Here is a 23,603-nt window from a genome sequence, read left to right as displayed (position 1 = left end):
AATGATCTAACTTACGATTTTAATTTCTTTTTTAATTTTCTTTTTTTGTACTCTTTGTAACGAGTCATTTGACAATGTCTCATATCTTTATATATTGTATATATATATATACATATATAAACATGTGTGTGTATATATATATATATACAATTTGATATCTTTATGTTATTTATTCATATTAAGCTCTCTCCTTTACCGGTGAACGACAGGAAATAGCTTTCAACGCTCGTGTAATAGGAGTTATAACTAAAGAACTTTTGAGCATATTCGGCGAGTTTTGCGATTATGCCTTATATCGGAGTTTCCTGCGTGTAGAGATTTACAAAGTTAATTAGTAATGCTCTAATTAATCACATTTCATACACGCTCCTTCGACCGAAAGTGCACCGACCGTGATTTTGTCCTGGCTTATCTGAAAAAAATGAAGGGAAAAAAAGAAAAAAGAAAGAAAAGCAAACGGCTACTAAAAATACGACGTAAAAGAGATCATTTGTATATATATGAGCGACATTTAATATATTACCTTCATACAGATATATACGTATATATGCACATATATATTTATTAATAAGATTTAGTAATTAATAAATTTACAAAGGGACTTGCATCCTCATTTCCCTCTCTTTAGTTGGTTATTTCCAACCAACTTGTATACCGCATAGAAATAAATCTTTCTAATCCTTACCTTTTCGTAGGTATGCCCTTCTTCCTATTATAATACGCTTGTAGAAAAGTAAGTAGGATTAAGTTAACGTATTACGTTTTTACAACTTTCGATTTGTAACCTTGTAAGAATTGAGAATGACAAACGATTACGATAATAATTCCTTGAAAGTGAAAATATCTTGAAACTTTTTCTTTTATTTTTAATGAAAGTTCAGAGAGAGAAAAAAAAAAGGAAAAAGAAATAAAATACATAAGGATATAAGATATATGAATATAAATATATGAATATGAAGAATAAAATGAATATAAAGATAAATGAAAATTTGTAGAGAGGTCGCGTAGGATCGACCAATGAGGGATAACTTTTCAGGAGAGGAACTTGAAATTACGAGGCGCAAAAATTGGAGAAAGAGGGAAAAAGAAGAAGGAAAGGAAAAAGTCGAGACAGTAATGTTTTACTTTCTCGTTGGTCATAGTTGGAGACATAATCGAAAAAAGAAGTGGATGATTCTGTATTACCGATGTTATCGATGGCATCAAATGAAAGGATAGTTTCGGTATTTGCCGTAACGAGGGGTCAGCGACGCACCGTACAAGGTACGCGATACGCGCCGTGTATTCGATTATTTCAGAAAAAATATATGTATTTCGTGAAGAGGGAAGAATCCAGGATCGGTGAAGTGATCGGTACGAGTGACAGGATCATCGAAGGATCATTCGAATGAGTAAATTTCTACGCGAGAACGCGAAATAGCGGGAATCTTGGCGGATTAAATCAGCGGGTGGACGTCTCTCTTGGATATAAACGCCATTTTGTGAGCACGCATCGCGACGTAAACATCAAAACTTTCTAATCGTGTTTATCGCTAACGACAAGAGAATTTTTTATTGATCGAACGAAATAATATAATACGATAGATGTGCGATCGTTTCGGACCGTTGACTCTAACGAGGGTTTACCCATATTTCTTCCTTCCTTAGAGACGTTTCGCGCCAAATCCGGCACAACGCACCTGGCGCAACATCCCACAAACAGCTGTCCGTATTCTTGCCGATTTTTCGGATATCCACGATCGGTCCTCGATTTTTATCGTTTAAAGGACGGTCATACGGCCAGGTAGATCATATCCCTGGGATCCATTTAATATCCGTAACGTTCGATCACCGATTAATTTCGATCTGTCCCATAACCGTTCTCATAATGCGCCTTATGTTTTTCACTTCGATCAGATTAAAACGAATTCGTTTATCGTTTACCTTCATCGTCAATTACCTTTGGTCATGAGTTCCGATGAAAAATGGCATAAACGAATCTTGCTTTTGTATCATCGTTCGGACTCTCATGGAATTGTAATTATTTCAGAATTATTATAAATGCGTTTGCCCGTGATTATGAATATGTGTGATCTATTTATTCAAGTGTTGAAAAATTTCACGTAAGAACAACGACGAAGGGGAATAACAACTGTGTCTTATTATTTGCTTATATCAAATATTTGTGAAAAGTTGTGTGTTTATGGATAATCTTGCCCGTATAAACAGTGGTGGAACAATCGTGCGGTCAATGTTTACTTTTGTATTTATAATCGATGTGTTTGACTTTCAGTATTCCTCTTCCCAGTGCATCCTTGAAAAAAGAAACGTATCGACATGTAGAAAAGAATTCTATAAGATATTCCTCGAGCGAACGTCTAATATATAAAAAATCGAAAATGTGATACTAACCGGGCTTAATGGTCGAAGCAAAACATAAGGAATGGTATTCTATTCTATTCTCCCTGGATGTCAGATAAGCTGAAAAATGTCTGGTGATTCAGGATGGAGTGCTGTTATCCATCATCCTTCAGAATTAGAATTACAGAATTGGAATTGGGAAGAAAACGATGGAGAACAGGAAAGAGAACTTCCTTCGACAGTTGATATGGATGCGATAAAAGGTGGAGGTAGCTGGGATCCTGCTAATGGAGCTAATGGTATTACAACGAAATCATATCGTTTCATTTTTATAAACTTTGATAAATCGAATAGATCATTCGTGTTAGAAATCTCATCGTATGCCGTTTGATTTTTTCTTTTTTCCTTTTTTTCTTTTCTTCTTTTTTCTTCTTTTTTCTTCTTTTTTCTTCTTTTTTCTTCTTTTTTCTTCTTTTTTTGTTTTTTTGTTTTGTTTTTTTTTCTTAGGAACTGACTCGATTGATTCTGAAGAAGATTCTGATTCCGACGAGGAAAGTTCTGGGGGAACCGAGGGTAGCTGTTCTTATTCAGATTCAAATTCAGAATCCGACGACGAAAGTAGCGGGGAGGAGGAGGAAGGAGAAGACACAGGATCTAATTCAGATTGTACATCTGAACATAGCGAGCAAACATTTTCAATTCAAGAGACAAATTTTGAATCGGTACGCGATGTGAAAGAATATAGAAGATATAAATTGACGAATTAATAACTATTAAATCAGATCTATTTTTATTATTATATCGTATGAGAAACATTTATTTTGTAGGGAGCGCTTAAATTAAAGATCACCATGAAGGGTCCAAAAAAGGAAGATATTGATAAAAGTAAATATGATAAAAATCGAAGAAATATGACAAAAAAGATCAAAGCGACGAGTCGTGGAGTAAAAGTAAGTGCTTTTTATAACACGCAAATTATACATATATATATATAGACACACACGCATGCACACACACACATTTATTCTTATTATACCATTATTCCGTACGATTAGTCTTCAGAATGTAGCAGCGATGACTCCGATTCATCGACAAGTCAGAATTTCCAACACACGCAACAAGCGATCGTTCAACAATCGCAGCAACAACAACAACAACAACAGCAGCAGCAGCAGCAGCAGCAGCAGCAACAACAGCAGCAGCAGCAACAGCAGCAACAGCAGCAGCATCAGCATCAGCCGCTTCAAGAAATAAACCAAGAAGACTTGGCAGCTATTTTACCGGATCAAGAACACGAGGATGCGCCGTTTGATGGATTTGAGGACTCGGAAAGTGGTCGTTTAGTATCGAAAGCTATCGAACGTATGTCGTTAGGAGCGGACTCGGACACTAGTGAAAATGGTGATCAAAATCCTATACCTGTATATAGTTCTTCGCTTTTACAACAATTCGTCGAAAAGACGGCGCTTTTGTCGGAGCCTCGAAAGAGACGCAGTAAATTGGGAAAGAAACTCAACGATACCGAATATCCGTGCGTATCAAACGTTTCACCGGATTCAGGCATTCAATCTGTAGATAATAGTCCTTTGCATTTAGCAATTAGTCCAGTTAGCCCGCCAGTTCCCACGCAATCACCTGTACAGCCTATTGTTCCAAAACCAGCTGTTAATGTGGATAGGGTTTTGTATCCGCCTAAGAGAAAACCAGGTAGGCCGGCTAAGGCCGTATCGACTCAACCCCGTGGCCCGGGAAGGCCCAGATTAAAGCCAGAAATTACTGAGAAAATAGAAAAAGTTGAGAAACACGAAAGAAAAGTTACGCAGTCGCAGCAAAAGGTCGTCAAGAAGGAAGTTACTCCAGGTAAGAGGGGAAAGGTGAAAACGTTGGCAAAATCAACGACAGCTCAACAAGATGCGTCTATAATTAAAAGAGTTAAAGATAAGAAGCCTTTTCAAAATAAACGGTCTAGTACAGTGAAAGTTTTACAAGAGAAAGCTAGTAAGAAAAATGAAAAAGCATCACCGGCTAGAGTTAAGTGCCTAAGCAGAACGGTAGCGAATAAAGCTATACGAGAAACGACACAATGTGATAGCAAAGTTTGTAAAAAATTAAAACAAGAGAAACCTAATGTATCTAATAAAGGCATGATGCCGGTAACGACGCGTCAGAAACAGTCTTCTTGTGAGCGTAATGCAAGTGAACAAAAAACTTTGCATCCCAATAAAAGAAGCTCGAAGGAAAATAGAAATAACGTTCCAAGTACGACAAGAAAGCAAAGCCCCTTGAAGAAATCCGTTCCGCAAACTACGCGGCGCGTTTTAAAAGAAAACAAATGTAATAAAAAGAGTAATTCAACGTTTGAAACAAATGGCGTAAGCGTTCAAACGTTAATATCCTTACCTATCGGTGAAGTATTAAAGACGGAAAATGTAGAAAATGTATCTAATAAGTGTGACAAGGCGACGCAACCGATACACACTCATTGTCATAAGCACCATCATCACAAACATCGTCGGCGATTGTTAATGCCACCGAAAAATCCAATTCGTATTGACCCGTGTATCATACAGGAATTAGAAAAGCTAATCGAAGAGTTTACTAGATCTTGTAGTTTAGGCAGAAATAATAATAATTCTAATCATACGGAGTTACCACAAATTTTTCGAGTAAAAAAGCTCACAAAGAAGAGGAAAGGTGACGTCAGTTCGAACGACGATCAGAAGTTAAAAAGACGCTTAAAGAAGGAAAAGGTACTTTTGAGCTCAGATTCAAAAAGCAATACAAACACGAGTACAAATTCTAATCCAAATGAACAAAGATTGCCGTTGAAAAAAAGGCATTATCATGTGTCTAGTCCGCATAGCTCCCAGAGTTCAAATGCTAGTTGTACCGATACCAATCCGAATGAATCTAATTCGACTGAAAGCCACATAGAGGAAGCAATAGAAGCTACGATAAATAGGTATGGCGGCAGTTCAGCGTCTTCTGTTCATGAGGAAAACGTCGTAATAACACCCAAAAAGAGACTTAGAGATAATGAAAATGCAGTACCTGAAAAACAAGGAAACAATTCTGGTGAATCTTTAGAGGATAAACCATTAAATCAATTGGAAGTACAACCACGAAGAAAGAAGAAAATTGTAAAAGATCTTAGGGTTACGGTTACGAAGTTGTCATCCGAAAGTCACGGATTATTAACGGAGAAAGTTGATAAATCTGAGAAATCTGCGAACGAGAAAAATTTGAAGAATCATGTAGATAAATCAATCAAGTCGGACAAAGTAGTTGCAGAAAAGGTCGTAAAGGTTGATAAAAATCAAGCTGATAAAGTGGAAAAAATTGATTCGCCGATTGATGAAAATGATCATCATTTAGAAAAGCACATAAAAGTCGACGCAGAGGAAAATATAACGGAGAATGGTGACGTGCAAGAGGGTGGGCTTGAGAAAAAGATTAAGCAAGATAACGTATTAAATGTTCCAAATCCAGTAAATTCTTCTGCAGCGTTACTACTTACCAAGAAAAAAATGCGAAGGCGTAAGACTATCAATCGTACGGGTTTTCCGACATTAAAGAAAAAGAAAAAGAAATTATTTACCGCAACTGATACGACTGTAATGAAAAAGGGCACTATTATATCCGGAGCTAATGCAATGCCTAAAGATCAAGATTCCATGGAAGGAGATATAAAAGAAACTAAGCTGGATAGCAAAGTGGTACCCCTGTCAAACGACAAAATTTCGGATGATGTTACAATTGAAGATGACATCAAAGTCAAAAACGGAAATAATGCTAAATCACAGAATCACGTAGACGTTAAAGATTTTGAGGATTCTAATTCGGGACGTAATATAACATCTAGTCATAGTGGTTCCGATGAAATATTGGACTCTTGTCCAGGACAATTGAGAGTACGTAAAGATCTCGTTGAATCCGATAGTAGTACCCCTTCCGATAAGATATATCCGGTTAAGTTTGAAAAACTTCAAGATTGTAGAATTTACGATGAAAATGCGTCGTTAGAAGAATCTCTTGAAAGATATACTCAAAATCAAAGAATAGCCGAACTTAATGAAGAAAATTTGAAAAAGTTAGAACGTGCAAATGCTCATAATAATGTGAAAATGGAGCTATCGGCTTGTTTTAATAATAATCATAAGAAGAGAAGAGGATCAGCCAGTCCGTGTAATTTAACATTGAGAAATGCAAAACGCTTACGAGGTGCTGGCTATGATACGGAAAGCGATGTACTTCCTGGCAGTGATGTAACTAGCGATGAGCATGAAACTGGGAAACAATCAAGTATACCGCACACTAGGAAGAAACAATCTAGGTGGAAAAAACGCTATTTACAAGCAGGTCTTTTTTCCGAATACAATAAGGAAGATGATTCCAAAAAAATCTCAACTACCGAGTCTAATTCTGGGAAGAATAAATTATTGTGTGATACAAATGATCATTCATCCGCTTTATTACCTGCTTCGTATCAATGTGGTAAACTTTTACGTCAACGAAAAATGCCATTTCAATTGCCATACGATTTGTGGTGGTTACATACTCATTCGAGATTACCAGGTAGAGATCTAGTGCCATCTTGGAATTACAAGTAAGTGGAATTTAGATAGCCTATGGACTATTCATTTTTTTATGTTTTATAATATATATATATATGTATATATATGATGCATTGGATTGTAGGAAAATTAGAACAAACGTTTATTATGATGTCAAACCAACAACTTTATACGAGGCACAGGCCTGTGAATGTAAACCAGAAAGTGGTTGTGGCGATGATTGCATTAATCGTATGGTATTCAGCGAATGTTCCCCGCAATTCTGTCCTTGTGGTGAGAAATGTGAAAATCAAAGAATTCAAAAACATGACTGGGCACCAGGACTGCAGAGGTTTATGACAGAAGACAAAGGTTGGGGTGTAAGAACCCAACAGTCCATTAAATCAGGAGATTTTATTCTAGAATATGTCGGTGAAGTTGTTTCGGAACGAGAATTTAAATCCAGGATGGCAACTAGGTATTCTTTTTTTTTTTTTTTTTTTTTTTTTTTTTTTTTTTTTTTTTTTTGACACTTCAAACACTACAGCCTCGTTTTAATGTTAAAATAAAAAAAAAAAAAAAGATAATTTTGTTTGACTCTTTCTTCATTTAGATACGCCAATGATACGCATCATTATTGTTTACATTTGGACGGAGGTTTGGTAATTGATGGTCATCGTATGGGTGGCGATGGGAGATTTGTTAATCATTCGTGTGAACCTAATTGCGAAATGCAAAAGTGGAGTGTACATGGACTACCGCGAATGGCTTTATTTGCGTCCAGAGATATAAACCCTGGGGAAGAACTAACGTATGATTACAATTTTGCTCTCTTTAATCCATCCGAAGGCCAACAATGTAGATGCGGTAGTAGCGCGTGCAGAGGAGTTATAGGTATATAATGACATATATGACATTTGTCGGGATGAAAAGGTCGTCTATATCTTTATGCCAATATTTTATTTTTGATTTTATCAGGTGGAAAAAGTCAAAGGGTGCCAAGAACTATTACCTCGATTCCTTCTCAAATAGAATCTACAGAAAGAAGATCAGTGGGTAGGCCCCGTAAAAATGTTCGTAAATCCAACACGGTGCAATCCACTAATTCTAAAGGAATTTGCAAATCGCGCAAAGTAGGCGATTCTAGTCTCGTTAATGCACCTATGCTGAAACCAATGTCGCACCAACAACGTTGTTTCGCCCAGCAACATCATTGCTTCCTATTAAGAAACTTAGAGAAAGTAAGACGACTTAAATCTTCGATTAATCAAGTGCAAGTACAAAATGGTAAAACAAAATGTAGTAGTACGCATAATATTAAGGAAAAAAGTTCTGGCGATTCAAAGACGCAATCGGACGCATTCTTTTCTCAATTAACGGCATTAACGAATACTAATGCAAGAACCGTACGTACACGAAGACTTGCACAAGCGCAGGATGATCCAGAAGTGCATAAGACTGCCAAATTAGCTAAGGTTCATACACTTTTTATACATTAAAACCCACGTACAAACCAATCACATTTATCTACAATTTGTACATTCTTTTTTGTTTTTTTTTTCTTTTTTTCTTTTTTTCTTTTCTAAATTTATTCTTTTTTTTTTTTTTTTTTTTTTTTTTTTTTTTCTTTTTTTTTTTTGGGTGCTAAAAGATTTATACTCTATAGTAGCAAACGCTAATGATGAAAATGGCCAATTATTGTGCACACCATTTGTGAATTTACCTGCTAAAAGAAAATTACCTGATTATTACGAAAAAATACCAGATCCTATAGATTTGAGTACTATAGATCAATGTATTGGCACCGGCCATTATAAAACTGCAGAACAATTTGATCAAGATATGATCAGACTTTTTGATAACAATGTCAGGTTCTTTGGCAGAACATCCGAAGTTGGAATAGCGGCCGCAAGACTTAGAAAATTATATTTGGGAAGTAAACCTGATTTTGTAGAAGCTATTACGGAAGCAACGGGCTCACCTCCGTCTCAAGGATTCTTACCTCCGCGAGGATCTACCGCTGGAGAAGAAGATGTTATCAGATGTATATGTGGATTGCATAGGTAATCGAAGACAAATGGTTCGAACGATCTAATCATTTTCAGTATTTATTTTTCTTTTAATGTAATACAAATTTATCTTTATTCAGGGACGAGGGCCTAATGATTCAATGCGAACGTTGTCTCGTATGGCAACACTGTGATTGTGTCAAAGCTGATACAAGCATTGAATCTTATTTGTGCGAAAGATGTCAGCCAAGACCGGTTGATCTAGAGATACCATTGGAAGGTGAGGAAGAAGAAGAAGGCAAGAAACATTATGTAACCTTATTGCGAGGAGATCTACAACTTAGACAAGGAGATACGGTATATGTATTAAGAGATACACCTGAAAAGCATACGTATAAAACTATTCAAAAGCCTGATTACGAACAGATGGATATCTTTAGAATCGAACGACTTTGGAAAAATACCGAGTAGGTTTTTGTTGAATATGAAAAGAAAAAGGAAAAACGAGCCATACGAAATATTACGTTTTGTTATAAAATAATATTATATTATCTTACAGGGGAGAAAGATTTGTCTTTGGTCATCATTATTTAAGACCTCATGAAACTTATCATGAACCAACTCGAAAGTTTTATGAAAATGAAGTAGTATGCGCTCCGTTGTACGAAGCAGTTCCATGTGACCTTGTTGCCGAACGTTGTTGGGTCCTTGATCCGCATACTTATTGCAAAGGTATTACAATTAATTGCACGATATCAATGACGGATATAATACAGATATATACTTTACTATATGTGTATATGCGAATTATTTTTCTTTCTTTTTACTTTTTTATTTATTTATTTTTTCTTTTTTTTTTTCTTTTTTCCCTTTCTATCCCATTTTATTTTAATATTTTATAACGAACATAGGCCGACCTGTCGGGTCTACACCAGAGCATACTTATGTTTGTGAGTATCGCGTTGATCGCGCTGCACGTCTTTTTACAAAAGTTGCCAGAGCCAGACATCAGGTGTGCACGAAACCTTATGCATTTGAAACATTTTCGCAACGGATTAAACATTATCGCACATACTTGGTAAATCAGTAATATTTAATAATAATAAAATTCATTAATCAAAGTTAAACGATATGTCGGAAGAATCACTGAAAATCTAATATTATAATTGTTTCTAGCCTCACAGTCTTGATGGTATTAACGTTGGCACTAAAATTAATAAAGATAAGAAAAAGAATAATCAAGATGCAGATAGTAGTCATAATCAGAAAACGGAGTCAACTGATAATACAAAAGTAAATAGTAAAGATAAAGCGTCTAATAGCAGGACTAGACGGAGATCGAGTGAAATTTTAACTATTACGCCAACTGTTACATCTTATGCTCAGGTAAATCAATCGGGGTAACAGATTGTAATTTCTATTCTTTTGAACTTTCATAAAATCGACTCTGTAAAAATAAAAACTTTTTACAGAGGGAAGAACAGAGAAAGAGACTGAATAGTATTCTGATTAATTTGTTGCAAAAAATGCCAAACAAGAAAGATCCATTGGATTTATCCTTCCTTTTGGAAAGGAACAGACGAAATCGTAAAAGACCAATCGGACTCAATCCGTGACATTGGATAATACAACAACAATAATATTGTGTTATGTGTAGGTAACAAACTTTTACTACGATTGGGGTAGATAAACTGGCTAATCAGTAGATAACTCTCGGAACAGCAATACGTAAATGTACTATTTTGTCCTTCTCTTAAAGAAAATGTTGAAAAAGCGTTTCCTTTTTCATACAACCCGTCCATTCATATAATCTGTATTGGAAACGTAGCCATGCATTACATTTCCTCGATAAATTACATGAATTAAGATGTTTTTATATATTGTTTTCGTGTGTATAAAAAAAAAAAAAAAAAAGAAAAAAAAAGAAAAAGAAAAAAAAAGAAAAAAAGAAAACTATAGAAAATTTACCTTGCTCGGAAATTTTCTACAGTTTTTCTCGTATTTTTATGTGAAGGACTGTATTTTCACTGACACTTTCGAATCTTTGTATAGTACTTTTTTATGAGAACTTATTTGAAGATACGTAATTGTAATGAAAGATTGACTTTAATTTTGCCAATAAAATGTGGCATAATATCCTGGCATACTGATACACGAATATCAGGTCTGATTCGAGTTTCAGTGAAAAAATAGTCGCTAATTATTTATAAAAAATAAAATCCCAAATAGTATATCGGATGCAGTTTGTAACTGTTTTGACTTACTAATGGTGATTTTCATATAAATAAAAACTATCTAAAGATCTACGATTTCAAATGCATATAAAGCAAAAGAAACGTTATTCTCTATCTGGGTGTAGCAGGCTACTTTAATATTGAAAAATTGTATAGAATCATTTGTAAATCCTTTCATAGTTGATGTAGTTAAATGTACAAATAATGAATTACACAAAGAAAGAGATCATACGAAGGAACAAACGAAAATAATGAACATGTAGATTAATAGAAGGAAAAGAAGAGAGAGAACGTGTGACAATTTATTGCACAAAAGTAATATTATATTTTTCATAAAACCCAGTGTCATTTGAATTAAGTGTATAGTAGGTTTTTCAATTAATAGAACAAGTTTGACTAATGTATTTAATTTATCTATATGAGTTATTAAAACTCAAGAGTGTTTAAACATTGCTATGAATTGAATTGTAAATAGATATATATACATATATATATATATATATATATATATATATATATATATATACATATACACATAATATATATACATTTAGATATATACATACATACGAGGTGTATTGTGAGAGCACATTCACGACACGCACGCGCGTGCGCGCGCACACACGTACACACACACACACACACACACAACAAATATGTGACATCAGCTGCTGCATGCACACAAACACAATTTACTATTTATTGCTGCATTAAAAAGTATGGTAATCATGTTATATTAATGTATTTAATATGCATATGCACTTAATATGCGTAAGATTTATTTTATATTTTAATTGTAGCGTATTACCTGATATATTTCTATTTTCATTAAATTAATTATTTCATCTAAGCTGACGTAAGGCGAAAGTATTTGGTGCGAATTGTGTGCATTTCTTAAAATATATATATATATATATATATATATATATATATATATATAATATATATATATATATATGTATAGATATATAGATTGGTCGATTAACAAAGTATATTAAATATATTTTAACATAATGATTTGTTTTACATTTATAATCAATAAATTTTTATATTATATTGTTAGTAGGAGCATATTTAAAGAAAAATATTTATATAAGAGGAGGAACTAACAAGGGTGGAGGTATCATGGATACTAAATTAGTTTAGCACGTGATGATTTTATTAAACATTGGATATCTAAGAAAGCTTAAAAAGTCTAAATAATAACATAGTATACAGACGGACGAGCTATTATCCATGACAGATATTTTGGTTTCCTTTTTAAAATAGATATATCATTCTACACAGTTCTACAGTTAATGTCATATAAACTATACAGTGCACTTACATGATCATAATTGTGTAACATGAATCATCGTTTGGAAGCATAACATCTCTGCACAATATGTGTATTTAGGCTTTCTGGAATGCTTTCATTATTGCTATATATATAAACACAGATAATACCATGACGTTTATTATGTTATCACAATATACAAGAAGCTATTGACACTGATATATTCAAATATATAAACTTGTATTATATAACTTTTATACTAAGTGTCCTTCAAATATTCATCATCTATCAATTACATCCATTCTATAAAAGTAAATAAAATACGTCATCAAGCATAATGAAATATGTAAGTCTATAACTGTACGCGAGTAGATACCTCTAAATTAAGAATCTTTTTCTAATTGTTTACGCGTTATTTTATTTTTGATTGCATATTTAAATGCAATCGTTTCGAAATTTTTATATTAGTACATAATAAAAATCAACGAAGTATCTACTCTTATGCTTTATAATATTACAAAAATACTTACATATTAGTGGCTATAACAAAAAACACGTAATCGTTTATCTCGCCCAATATGTTTTTCGTCTTACGTCTAAATTGAAAAAATAAAAAGCGAAAAGATTTAACAAAGCCCGTGGAGACAAACAAAGTAATCTCGATTAAAATAAAACGTATTTGTCGTTAATCTACAAATCGTGGTAATAAACTTTATACTTTTTACTCTTCTGATGATTGAATATTTAATTGAAATCATACATACAAATTTCGCGATGATTACAGCGGCAACTCTTTAAATTGTATAAGTAGAATATGTACAGATTACTGTATTTCTTTCTGAAAAAGATAAATATATACATAAAAATTGAATTATACTGTCCACTCGTATGCGTTTTATTCGAAAATTTTACTCCTTCCCTTTGATTATTGTCTTTTGTAAAAAATTGAAATTATTGTAAAAACATATGCATAAATGTTACGACTGTTAAAACAAAAAAGTTGTATTTCCTTTGTTTCACTCTTTACTATAACTTTCCATAGAATTACCAAGGAATACATATAAAGAAATAATTGAATATTATGATCTTTTTTTTTCCTAATGGACAATTCATAATTTTAACGATTAATGCAAATATAGGACTAAAAGAATGGCAAATGAATATTTTCTTCTTATTCAAGTTTATTTAGAAAATATACACTAATTACTAAAATTGTTATAATATAATAATTATTGATAAAATAGGTAGAAGAAATCTTTTATTTCTTTGAATAAGTTTGTACACATTTTCGTTAACAATTAAATTTATCGATTATGCACTATAATCTTTCTCGTATAGAAAAAATTTCGAATATGACGCATTTGGGTGATTTTACAGAAGGCATTGCGAATATTGTGAGCTTTGAATTGTGGTAACATTATAATGGTATTCTATCCTACACTTAGCTTAAATAGATTTTCTGATTATTTCTTATAAAATATGTCACACTCTCTTCATACTTCTTAATATTTTCACAGTTTGAATATATAGTCATCTAAATTCTAATTTATTGTATAATCAACTTGATGTACTTGGTAAAGACTTTTCATTCGAAATGTCTCTCACTGTACAATATTTTTTTTTTTTAAGGAAGAGCAGATAACAAGATTTTTATGTTTAATAGTATAAGTACAATGTACTTAACTATAACTTAAAGATTTTTGACAATATAAACATTTGCCAAGTTATCTGCCTTACCTATGTTTTCTTTTTTAAAATTTCCATTATAATCATAATCGGGTTAATTATTTGTATATTAACCCTGATTATTCACATATATTTTTAAAATGCAAGTGCTTATATTATTACAACACAGATAGTTACGTGACATTACTTACTTGATCACAATTATGAAAAAATTTTCGCGATATATATTTTATATAACTAATCCGACACTTTTTAACTCTCTACAGAAAAATGTGTAAGAGAATAATATATAATAATACACCATTTTGAAAATAGAAAAACCACAAAATTCTTATTATTATTAAAAAAGATATTTGCATTTTCGAATATATAGACAGAGGAATTACACTGGATTACAGATACATTTAACATGCTACATGAGCAACGGAAATATATTTTATGTTATTTATTTCATAATTTTTAGATTTACATGCTATAATATTTTGTTTCTCTAGAAATTAATTTTTTTTTCTTTTTCCACACACATATATATATATATATTATATATATATATATATAATATATATATTATTATATATATATATAATATATATATTATTATATATATATATATATAATATATATATTATTATATATATATATATATAATTTATCTCGTAAACTCAATTGATCGTTCTTATTATTATCCTTTAGAAAAGAGTATAAATAAAAATATATATTTTTTTTCTTGCAATTCTGATCTCTATGACATTTGTACCAAACATTAAGAGGCTTATAATCTTGCCTATATCATTTTTTCCCCTTTAGTTTTGTATATAAGGATAAAGATAGTTATTAGTCTTTACAGTCCTTTCGTATAATAAAAAATAATTTTGTATAAGTCCAAGAATAATTCATTCATGCCATATCTTTATATACCATCATTGATATGGAAAATTGAAACAAAATGGGTATTTGTTCTTGATTTTCTGCATGACAAAATATAACAATATTTTTTAAAAATTTGTCTTAAAATATAAATATAGATTACCAATTATTTTTGCATAACTCAATAATGAGATATGTACATATTTACACGGTTTCTTTCATAATAATAATGATAAATAATTAAAGATTGTTGCCATAATACTAATCATGTAATGTATCCATACATAGTAATATTCCTCTTTAAACATTTGTTATAAACCCGTTATAAAAGTAATAATTATACTATTCATATTGATTATATGTCAATGTTATGTTAATGCACTTGCAGAATTAGAACTACGTTTAATCGATAACTAAATATATATATACATATACATATATATGTATATGTGTATGTATATATGCGTATATATATATATATATATAGTAGGATTATTTTCTATGATATAGTAATTAAATTTATAAAATGATTTTGCTTCCTGCATTCTCAATGCACCACTTTGTAAAATATATAATTTAGAATTTTGATACGATATAATTTTAATGCCTTAATAAGATTTGTTTACTGTATTGTTGAAGCATCGAAAGCATATCGTTTATTGCTATTATTGCAATATTTCCTAAAAAACATACACATTGCAAGATAGTGAAACAAAAAATGAATGTATTATTGCTACGTTTCTTTTATCTAGAAATATATTTTCTACTTGTGTTGTTGGGACTGTTGGACGTCTGTAGTAGCATTCTGAGAGGGAAAAGAATATGTCTGTGTATATCCTTGCCATCTTTGTGGGTGACTATACTTAGCCTCTGAATCTTCAGAGATTTCTGTTACACTTGTGCTTACCTGTAAATAGGAATATTCATACATGTTTCATGCACACACACATATATATATATATATATAATATATATAATATATAATATATAATATATAATATATATATATATTTATTTATTTATTTATATTTAGAATATAAATATATCATTGCAAATAATTGATTATTATAAATCAATATTATTTTCACAATTGGTTATTTTGACACGCTATTTTGGTATGATAAATTTAAGGAAAGCCAATTACTATTCTCTACGAAAGAAATATTTACTCGTAATAATAAGCAAGGTAAATATATATATATAAAAAAAGAAAGAAAGAAAAAAAAAAAAAATAGCATTATTAGACAGAAGCTTATTTTACTGAATGATATCCACCATGGTTTCTATAAGCAAATAATCTTAATACAGTTTAAAAGATTATTATTGCTGTAAGTAAACACTTACTTTTTGAAGTGTAGTCTTTAAAAAATATCTCATTACTCATTGTTCAATTTTGTGTGTACAAGATTATTTTGTCTATATACCATTAGTGTTTGTACAATTTTATTAATATCTTAAATGAGAATCAGAAAGTGAGGTAGTAGAGTGAGTGGTCCTTTCTAAAAAATAATATAGAACATTATGAGAATGTTCAGATTTTTATATGTATTTTTCTTTTCTTTTTTTTTTTTTTTTTCCTCAAAATATGTGTAGCAATATAAATATTATTTTTAAACTCCATCAACTTCTTTTATACATATAAACACAAAAAGAAAACAAAATAAGTTTAGATATACGATCATTCTCTTCGTCGATGTATTCATCACAGTCATTTAATAATTCTTTTATATGTAATGTGCAATATGTAACAGCTTGAATTATGCTATCTTATAGCATACTCCTTTACTCCATGTTTAGAAATCTAAAAGTAATTCGTCAGTATGAGACGAAATAATTTTTAGCTATTTAACTAGTTACATAAATAAATATGTGAACAACAGTATAGAAACAAGAAAAATTGAAGGCATCTATACCTTACTTTCTGTTCCACTCTGGTAACATTTACTGTGCTGGATTATTGTTTGCTTACAGCTTGGCTACCAGCTGCAGTTGTCTGCCCACTTGACTGCTGCGGATCCCAATACTGATTATAATACTGTTGGTTCCAATTTCCATTGCCATAATCTTGTTGATTGTAACTACATTGGCTGTATGATCCTTGGCCATAACTCTTCCAACTGCCTGATTGCTGCTGTCCTGCCCATCCTCCTTGTCCCCAACCTCCTTGTGATTGGCTGCTATTTGACCAACTACCACCTTGTTGATTCCATCCTGATGGTTGTGATCCTTGGTAACTACTAATAATACACGAAAATAGATATTAAGCGATAAACGTTGAAAGACGATGGAAGAAAAAAAAGAAAAAAAAAAAAAAAAAAAAAAAAAAAAAAAATTAAAAAAAGAAAGAGAGAGAGAGAAAGAAAAAGAAAATCAAATGCCTAATTGGGTATATATTATCTCAACGTAAAACATCTTATACCTTGCAGAACCCCAACCACTTTGTCGCGCTACTGATCGATTTCTATCATTTCCACTTCTTCTGTCATTATTTCCACCTCTCCTATCTCCTCCACGATGTGGTGGGATAGGCATACCACCTCTGCTTCTCCAGTTGCTTGGTGGACCATATCCACCACTGTGCCTCATATGACCTCCTCTTAAAGATCTGTCTCTCCAACTTCCCATACTACTACTACCACGCCACATGGAATTACGATTTCTATTTGAATCTAGAAAACCAATACACAGTCAAATCATATTATTATTATTATTATTATTACTATCGTTATCATTATCATTGCATAAGAAAACAGATTAGAAAAGCAAAATTACTCACAATTATTTCTTCTGTCGCGATGATCCCGATGATCCCGACTATCTCGACTGTCTCGACTGTCTCGACTATCTCTACTGTCACGACTATTTCTTGAATCACGGTTATCTTTGTGGCCTTCGCTTCTTTCGAATCTTGGTCGTTTACTGGCAGATTGTTGGCCATAACCGGCTTCCTTTCCTTCTTTGTTGTATTTTTCAATTAATTTCCTACCATCTTCTTTGTTAAGTTCAACCCAAACCGTATTATCGAAAAGTTCTCCTACCTCTGGAGCACTAAAATTGGCTTTAAAATTGAAAATTTGAATTACAAAATTTGCACGTATATACATATACATATATATATATGTGTGTGTGTGTGTGTGTATATCTATGTATTTAAATGTATACACGTCATTCAATAATTGCATGTGAAATTTACAGCAACGTTAGAATTACTGATATCATTGCAAAAAAATAATTATGAAAAATTTTTAACAAACCTTTCATTTCCATGACTACGGAATCAGGAACAGCCTTTCCATCAATTGCTTCATGCTTAGCAGTACGTGATTTAAATTCTTCGTTCGTTGGTATTACAACTATTGCCTTACGTTGAAATTCACGGAAATTCTTCATTTTTCGTCTTTGTGCAGAAGGATACACATTTGTCTGTATAAATTTCATAAAATATATATATATATATATATATATATATATATATATATATATATATATATATATATATATATATTACAATAATTATAGTTTTTTTTTTTCAATATAAGAACGTCATTCAGATTTTTTGATTTTAACGATATATATATATTTTTACATTATTTCTCACCTGATCTAAAATGTAATTACGTCTTCTACTACATGCCATTTCTAATAACTTGTTTAAAGTACGAGTACATTTTTCAATAAGTACTTCCCATCTACCATGGTAGTTTTGTTTCCGTGGTTGGCCCATATTCTAAATAAAAATTCGAATTATTTCTCTTATGAATAAAGAACAGCGTCTTATTTTATATACGTACTTTCATTTTATCAACAAGCGTGCTTATTCCCAAAATATTGTACATTTTTTCTGGATATTGCGCCGCATGTTTTGTTGCCCATACAGTTTTTCCAGCAGCCGGTAAGCCACACATCATTAGAACTTCACAATCCTGTTTTGTCTCTGGTCTTCGTGGTCCAGGGGTACTATGTTCTAAATCAACGGTACCAACTACCGTGTATCCTTCCAAAATTTCTTCGCTCCATGGTTTCTCTTGACCAAAATTACAAGTAAAAGTACAATTTTTACTTAGAACATGTGGAAATAATGCTTTATCTCCAAGCTCTTCTTTGGATATAGAAAACGCAGTTCCTAAATCTTTTCCATTCAATGTATATGATAAGATAACGTCATTTTCAAGCGACATGTCTGCATAACATCCAATAATATCATCCTTATTGAATTGCGATCCATAATCTTCAAATTTATTTTCTGTACATTTCTTTCCTATTGCACTATAACCATAACTTAACTTGTCTTCACCAAGCTGCATAGAAGTATAAGAAGCAGACCATCCTAAACGAAGTACATGCGAATATTCTTCATCTTGTATATTAATAGAACAGCAATCAATGATCTTTGCTTCGTAATATATCTTTCCGCTTGTATATCCATAAGATGCTCGAGCTCCTGCCCATATATAGCAGAAACCATCATTATGCATTGGTGTAGCAGATACGAAATCATTTTTGTCAATAAGCAAATTTAAATCTGAGTCATCTAAAAACATCGTAACATTGTTGGTTGATCAATTAAGTATAAATGGAATATTAAAAATGATATATATATATATATAAAACTTACACCAAGATAAAACTACAGCAGAATTGTTAATTTCAGGTTCGTTTTCTGGTAAAGGTAATAAAGGGTATTCTTCAGGAGGACTAGAAGATCTTTTACGTTTTCTATCATTATGATCCATATTCCAGTCCTTATTATCTTCCTTTATATTTTCTTCGCGTTTAACTTCCACCATTTCTACGTCCTTCAATGAAATGTAAAATTCAATTATTAATAAACCATTAATTCATTAGAAAAGAAAAGAAAATTAAAAATGAGATTACCTGATCAGGTATAGATACGTCATTATTACATTCCTCTTCAGTCACTTCTTTTGTATCTAACTGTTGTTGATCATCTTTCTCGGCTATTGTTTCTTCTATCTGAGTATTCTTTTCATCTTCCGACTGTACCATGTCAGATTCTTTTTGATTTTCACAAACAATTGAAATTGATTGTTCTGCCGTTGAATCTTTCTCTTTTTCAACAACATGTTCCACCGCTTCTAAATTTTCTTTCATTTCGACATCGCCGTCTGTATCGGAAATATCATCCTTTGATTCTATATCCAGTTCATTTTTCTCAAGGTCCTCCTTCTGCACTTCTTCGTTCGATGTATTTTGATTATTTTCATTTATTGATTCAACATTCTCCGAAGTGCTTTCGTTATCAACAATTGTTTTCTCTTCCTTTTCCTCTTCCACGTCTTCGCCCTCCCCTCTTTCATTCATTTCTTCTAGACTGTCTTCGACTTTTTTACTCGAATCTATGGGAGGTATCTCAGAAGATTGTTCCTCAATGTCTTCCAATGGTTCTTCCAACGACTTATCTTCTAACGTATCTTTTAGTAATAGATCTCTCGATGAATCTTTCAATAATTCATCTTCCGATGTATCCTTGAGTAATGCATCTTCTGACGTATCTTTCAGTAATGCATCTTCGTCAGCATCATCTTTCAATAAATTATCTTCTTCTTCCTCTTTTTGATCTTCGCTTAAATATCCCTTTAAGTCATCAGAAGTAGACGTTTGTACTTTCTCTTGGGCAAGTATCATTGGATCTTGTTCATCTTCTTCATCATCATCCTCATGATGATCCTTTTGCAGGGGAGGAGGGGGAGTTTTTAAATCTCTTTCGGTTGTTACATGTTCATCTGGAATTTGCTCCGATATTCCAGTCAATAAGTCTTTTGCTTTTTCTACAGACTGTTCTTTATTTGGTGTAGATGATTTACTACATAATGGTGTTGTTGCATGCTTTGGTGTACTTCTGGTACTAATTTTTGTTGGCGTCAGGGATGAACTTCTAGAGGAACGACTAGGTGTTCTCGGTGGTTGGACTGATTTTTTACTTGCTTCCTTCAAAGCAGTATCATCCACATTTTCCGTATTTTCAGTCATCTTTTGTTCTATTTCTAAAACGAAAGTAAATATTTTTTTAATGATTTACGATAAAAAAGAAAAGAAATACTCACTAGAAGTACAGTAGCATATTGACGAAGATAAGAAAACGCTGGATGGAAACTTTTATTATGTAAAAAAAACCATTAACATAATGGATGGCATATTACACACATATATTACGCGAAAAAAATATAATTTTACATAGGCTATAAATCGTATATTTCCAAGATATAAATATTTTTATTCAGATACGTTTTATAATCTTACTATGTTGTAATAATGATTAACGCTAAGAATAAAACAAAAGGAAATAGTATATTTATGCAATGTAAAAATGTTTGCGATACAAGAAGAGTAAGATACAGCAAGATGTAGTAAGATACGTTAACGTGTATATTATATGGTAAATTGATAACGGTGTTTACAAAATGGGAAAAGAGAATGGTGGTAAAGGTTGCAGAGACAACTTGTTTACTGTTTCAAACGCAAAACTTACTGTTTTCCGTTTCCTCTTCCAACGCCTTACGAAGTCTCTCAACAAGCACCGCTTTGTTGCCTTTCGTGTCAAGACCTCGCTGAGACAGCTGCGATCTCAATTCAACCACTTTTAATTTTGCCGGATCCATCGCGTGTATTATCCTATGATTTTTGTCGATTCACACACTTTTACCTCACGAAATATTCACAAAAAGTCCCATACACGCGCCAGTGACCCGCGCTACATATACAATATGGCGGTATGACTGCAAACAACGCGTTACGTATGATCAGTGGATTTTATTGGCCAATGTAACGTTGGATGTTGTACCACTGCTAACTTCACGGCTAATAGAAATGCTTGTCATTCAAATATTGGGGGAAATGCGAGCGTTCATTGGTGCAAACAAGGCGGGATTTGCTTCTATTGGTCGATACCGTTGGAATCCATCTATCTGCGAAAAAGAACGAGCATACCGACGAACTTTACATGATATCGTTACGTATTCGATATATTGATAAATAAACGGAATTCTGATAATCGAAATCGATTTTCATCGATTATTTTAATTAATACATACGCTATCTCGAAAAGTTTTCTATTTGACGACTTAATCTTTTCTTTATTATTTACGTTTTGTTTTGTTCTTTTCCTCTCTCTCTCTCTCTCTCTCTCTCTCTCTCTCTCTCTTTTTTTCTTTTCTTTTTTTTTTTTATATATATATATGTAGTTGATAAAGAATTTAAGATACGTTTTTAACATGTGATATGTTGTGTAGGTACATACATTGTTATAATTACGTCAACGTAGAAACTTAAATACTCAATTTAATATCATCATGAATGCAATAAACATGAATTGGTTAAGCTCAGCAGAGGGTGAATCATTGATGCATCATTTTTATGTAAATTCATCTAAGAAGAGAAGATTTTATGGTAATTGACAATTGCGAATTTTTATGATAATTTCTTTCATATATTTTATGGATTTACTGATTGCTTTCAAGATTTTAAAATAGGAAATATGTTCTATTCGGTAATAGATATTTTCTGTTTTTAGGTATCTTGGAAAAGCCATCATTGCCATCGTCCATCGAGGAAGTTACTTATAAAATTTTTATGATTGGTAGATCTGGCGTAGGAAAAACTTCTGTCATAACACGTTTAGCTGGTTTTTCAGAACCCAACAACTATATTGAAACGAATGGCATAAAAAAGACAAATGTATTTTGGCCAGTGAAGATATGGGATAAGGTCATATTGTTTAAATTACAATTTTGGGATACATCGGAAAGCAGTATTAAAAAATACAATCATATTTTACCAGTATGCCTCTTTCTATGTCATAGTATATATGTATATATATATATATATATATATATATATATTTATATCAAAGGTTAATTTATACAAATATATATATATATATGTGTGTGTGTGTATGTGTGTGCATATTTTGTAGACATGTAAAGATAAAGTAGATGCAATCTGTTCTGTATTTTCCTTCGATGATGTAACCAGTTTTAATGACATACCTTATCTGATAAACACAATGAGTACAATCAAAGAAAAACCTGCAAATATAGTAATCGGCACAAAGTAAGATTATATAAACAATATTTACTATAGATAATAATTATTGAAGTGTAAACAACTATTATTTTTATTGTATTTTATGTTAACAGATTTAAGCCATGGTCAAATTCAATGGTAGAAGAAACTCAAGTTAAAGAATTCGAAGATAAGTGGAAAGTGAAGATTATTAAAATTGATTCTAATAAATTAACCAACAGATCCGAGCTTTTTGACTGTTCTTACCAATTAAATACTATTTGCAATATTTTGTGGAATAGAGACAAAGAATTTATATCGAAACAAATTGTTCAAAGTTAAAAACTATTGATTTATAATTATTTCCAATACGTCGTTATAGATGTACACATATTTCATTATTTTTATTATTACTCGATTTAATATCAAATATATTGAAATAATAATTTTAAAGTTATATGATTTTCGCGCGTTGAATCTATTGGAAGATTAGTGAAAGTCGAGAGCCAATCAGATTGCAGCCGCCATGATTCCTCTTCGTCATTTACGTAGGAGCAGTTGTAGCAGACGGATGACTAGCGTCATACTTCCAAATTTTTTCATTTTCTAAAGTAAG

The 23,603-nt window shown here is 31.9% G+C and overlaps 3 protein-coding genes across 12 annotated transcripts; 2 read left to right on the top strand and 1 right to left on the bottom strand.

The window, feature by feature from the left end:
• Positions 1 to 1,019: 1,019 nt before the first annotated feature.
• LOC124952803 (histone-lysine N-methyltransferase ash1) lies at positions 1,020 to 11,656 on the top strand. Of its 4 annotated transcripts, none has more exons than XM_047503225.1 (14): positions 1,020 to 1,263; positions 2,273 to 2,639; positions 2,848 to 3,062; positions 3,168 to 3,290; positions 3,396 to 6,946; positions 7,039 to 7,371; positions 7,507 to 7,787; positions 7,872 to 8,368; positions 8,535 to 8,956; positions 9,043 to 9,369; positions 9,462 to 9,634; positions 9,814 to 9,980; positions 10,079 to 10,288; positions 10,375 to 11,656. In XM_047503225.1, the coding sequence occupies exons 2-14, from the start codon at positions 2,468 to 2,470 to the stop codon at positions 10,516 to 10,518; spliced, it is 6,615 nt and encodes a 2,204-aa protein (XP_047359181.1). In that variant the 5' UTR covers positions 1,020 to 1,263; positions 2,273 to 2,467; the 3' UTR covers positions 10,519 to 11,656. The 4 variants fall into 4 exon arrangements, with proteins under 4 accessions (XP_047359181.1, XP_047359182.1, XP_047359180.1 ...); XM_047503226.1 differs by having other exon boundaries at positions 1,020 to 1,391; XM_047503224.1 differs by having other exon boundaries at positions 1,020 to 1,783.
• Positions 11,657 to 14,825: 3,169 nt separating this feature from the next.
• LOC124953105 (heterogeneous nuclear ribonucleoprotein U-like protein 1) lies at positions 14,826 to 21,722 on the bottom strand. 7 transcript variants are annotated; one of them, XM_047504014.1, is made up of 11 exons: positions 21,456 to 21,722; positions 19,841 to 20,970; positions 19,581 to 19,761; positions 18,757 to 19,496; positions 18,564 to 18,692; positions 18,220 to 18,388; positions 17,742 to 18,023; positions 17,385 to 17,634; positions 16,935 to 17,202; positions 15,733 to 15,872; positions 14,826 to 15,645 (listed from the first exon to the last, which is right to left on the bottom strand). In XM_047504014.1, exons 1-11 carry the CDS (start codon positions 21,583 to 21,585, stop codon positions 15,588 to 15,590), a joined length of 3,477 nt encoding a protein of 1,158 aa, XP_047359970.1. In that variant the 5' UTR covers positions 21,586 to 21,722; the 3' UTR covers positions 14,826 to 15,587. The 7 variants fall into 7 exon arrangements, 5 of the variants coding, with proteins under 5 accessions (XP_047359970.1, XP_047359973.1, XP_047359975.1 ...); XR_007102116.1 differs by lacking the exon at positions 14,826 to 15,645 and adding an exon at positions 16,310 to 16,464 and having other exon boundaries at positions 15,734 to 15,872; positions 16,879 to 17,202; positions 21,456 to 21,720; XR_007102117.1 differs by lacking the exon at positions 14,826 to 15,645 and adding an exon at positions 16,310 to 16,464 and having other exon boundaries at positions 15,734 to 15,872; positions 16,884 to 17,202; positions 21,456 to 21,720.
• Positions 21,723 to 21,915: 193 nt separating this feature from the next.
• Positions 21,916 to 23,444, top strand: LOC124953108 (ciliogenesis and planar polarity effector 2-like). Its single transcript, XM_047504022.1, has 4 exons — positions 21,916 to 22,372; positions 22,497 to 22,762; positions 22,899 to 23,035; positions 23,122 to 23,444. The coding sequence occupies exons 1-4, from the start codon at positions 22,276 to 22,278 to the stop codon at positions 23,327 to 23,329; spliced, it is 708 nt and encodes a 235-aa protein (XP_047359978.1). The 5' UTR covers positions 21,916 to 22,275; the 3' UTR covers positions 23,330 to 23,444.
• Positions 23,445 to 23,603: the final 159 nt, after the last annotated feature.

The sequence above is a fragment of the Vespa velutina genome, chromosome 11, assembly GCF_912470025.1.
Source record: "Vespa velutina chromosome 11, iVesVel2.1, whole genome shotgun sequence".
Taxonomy (NCBI): domain Eukaryota; kingdom Metazoa; phylum Arthropoda; class Insecta; order Hymenoptera; family Vespidae; genus Vespa; species Vespa velutina.
This window is presented reverse-complemented; position numbering and strand designations above follow the sequence as displayed.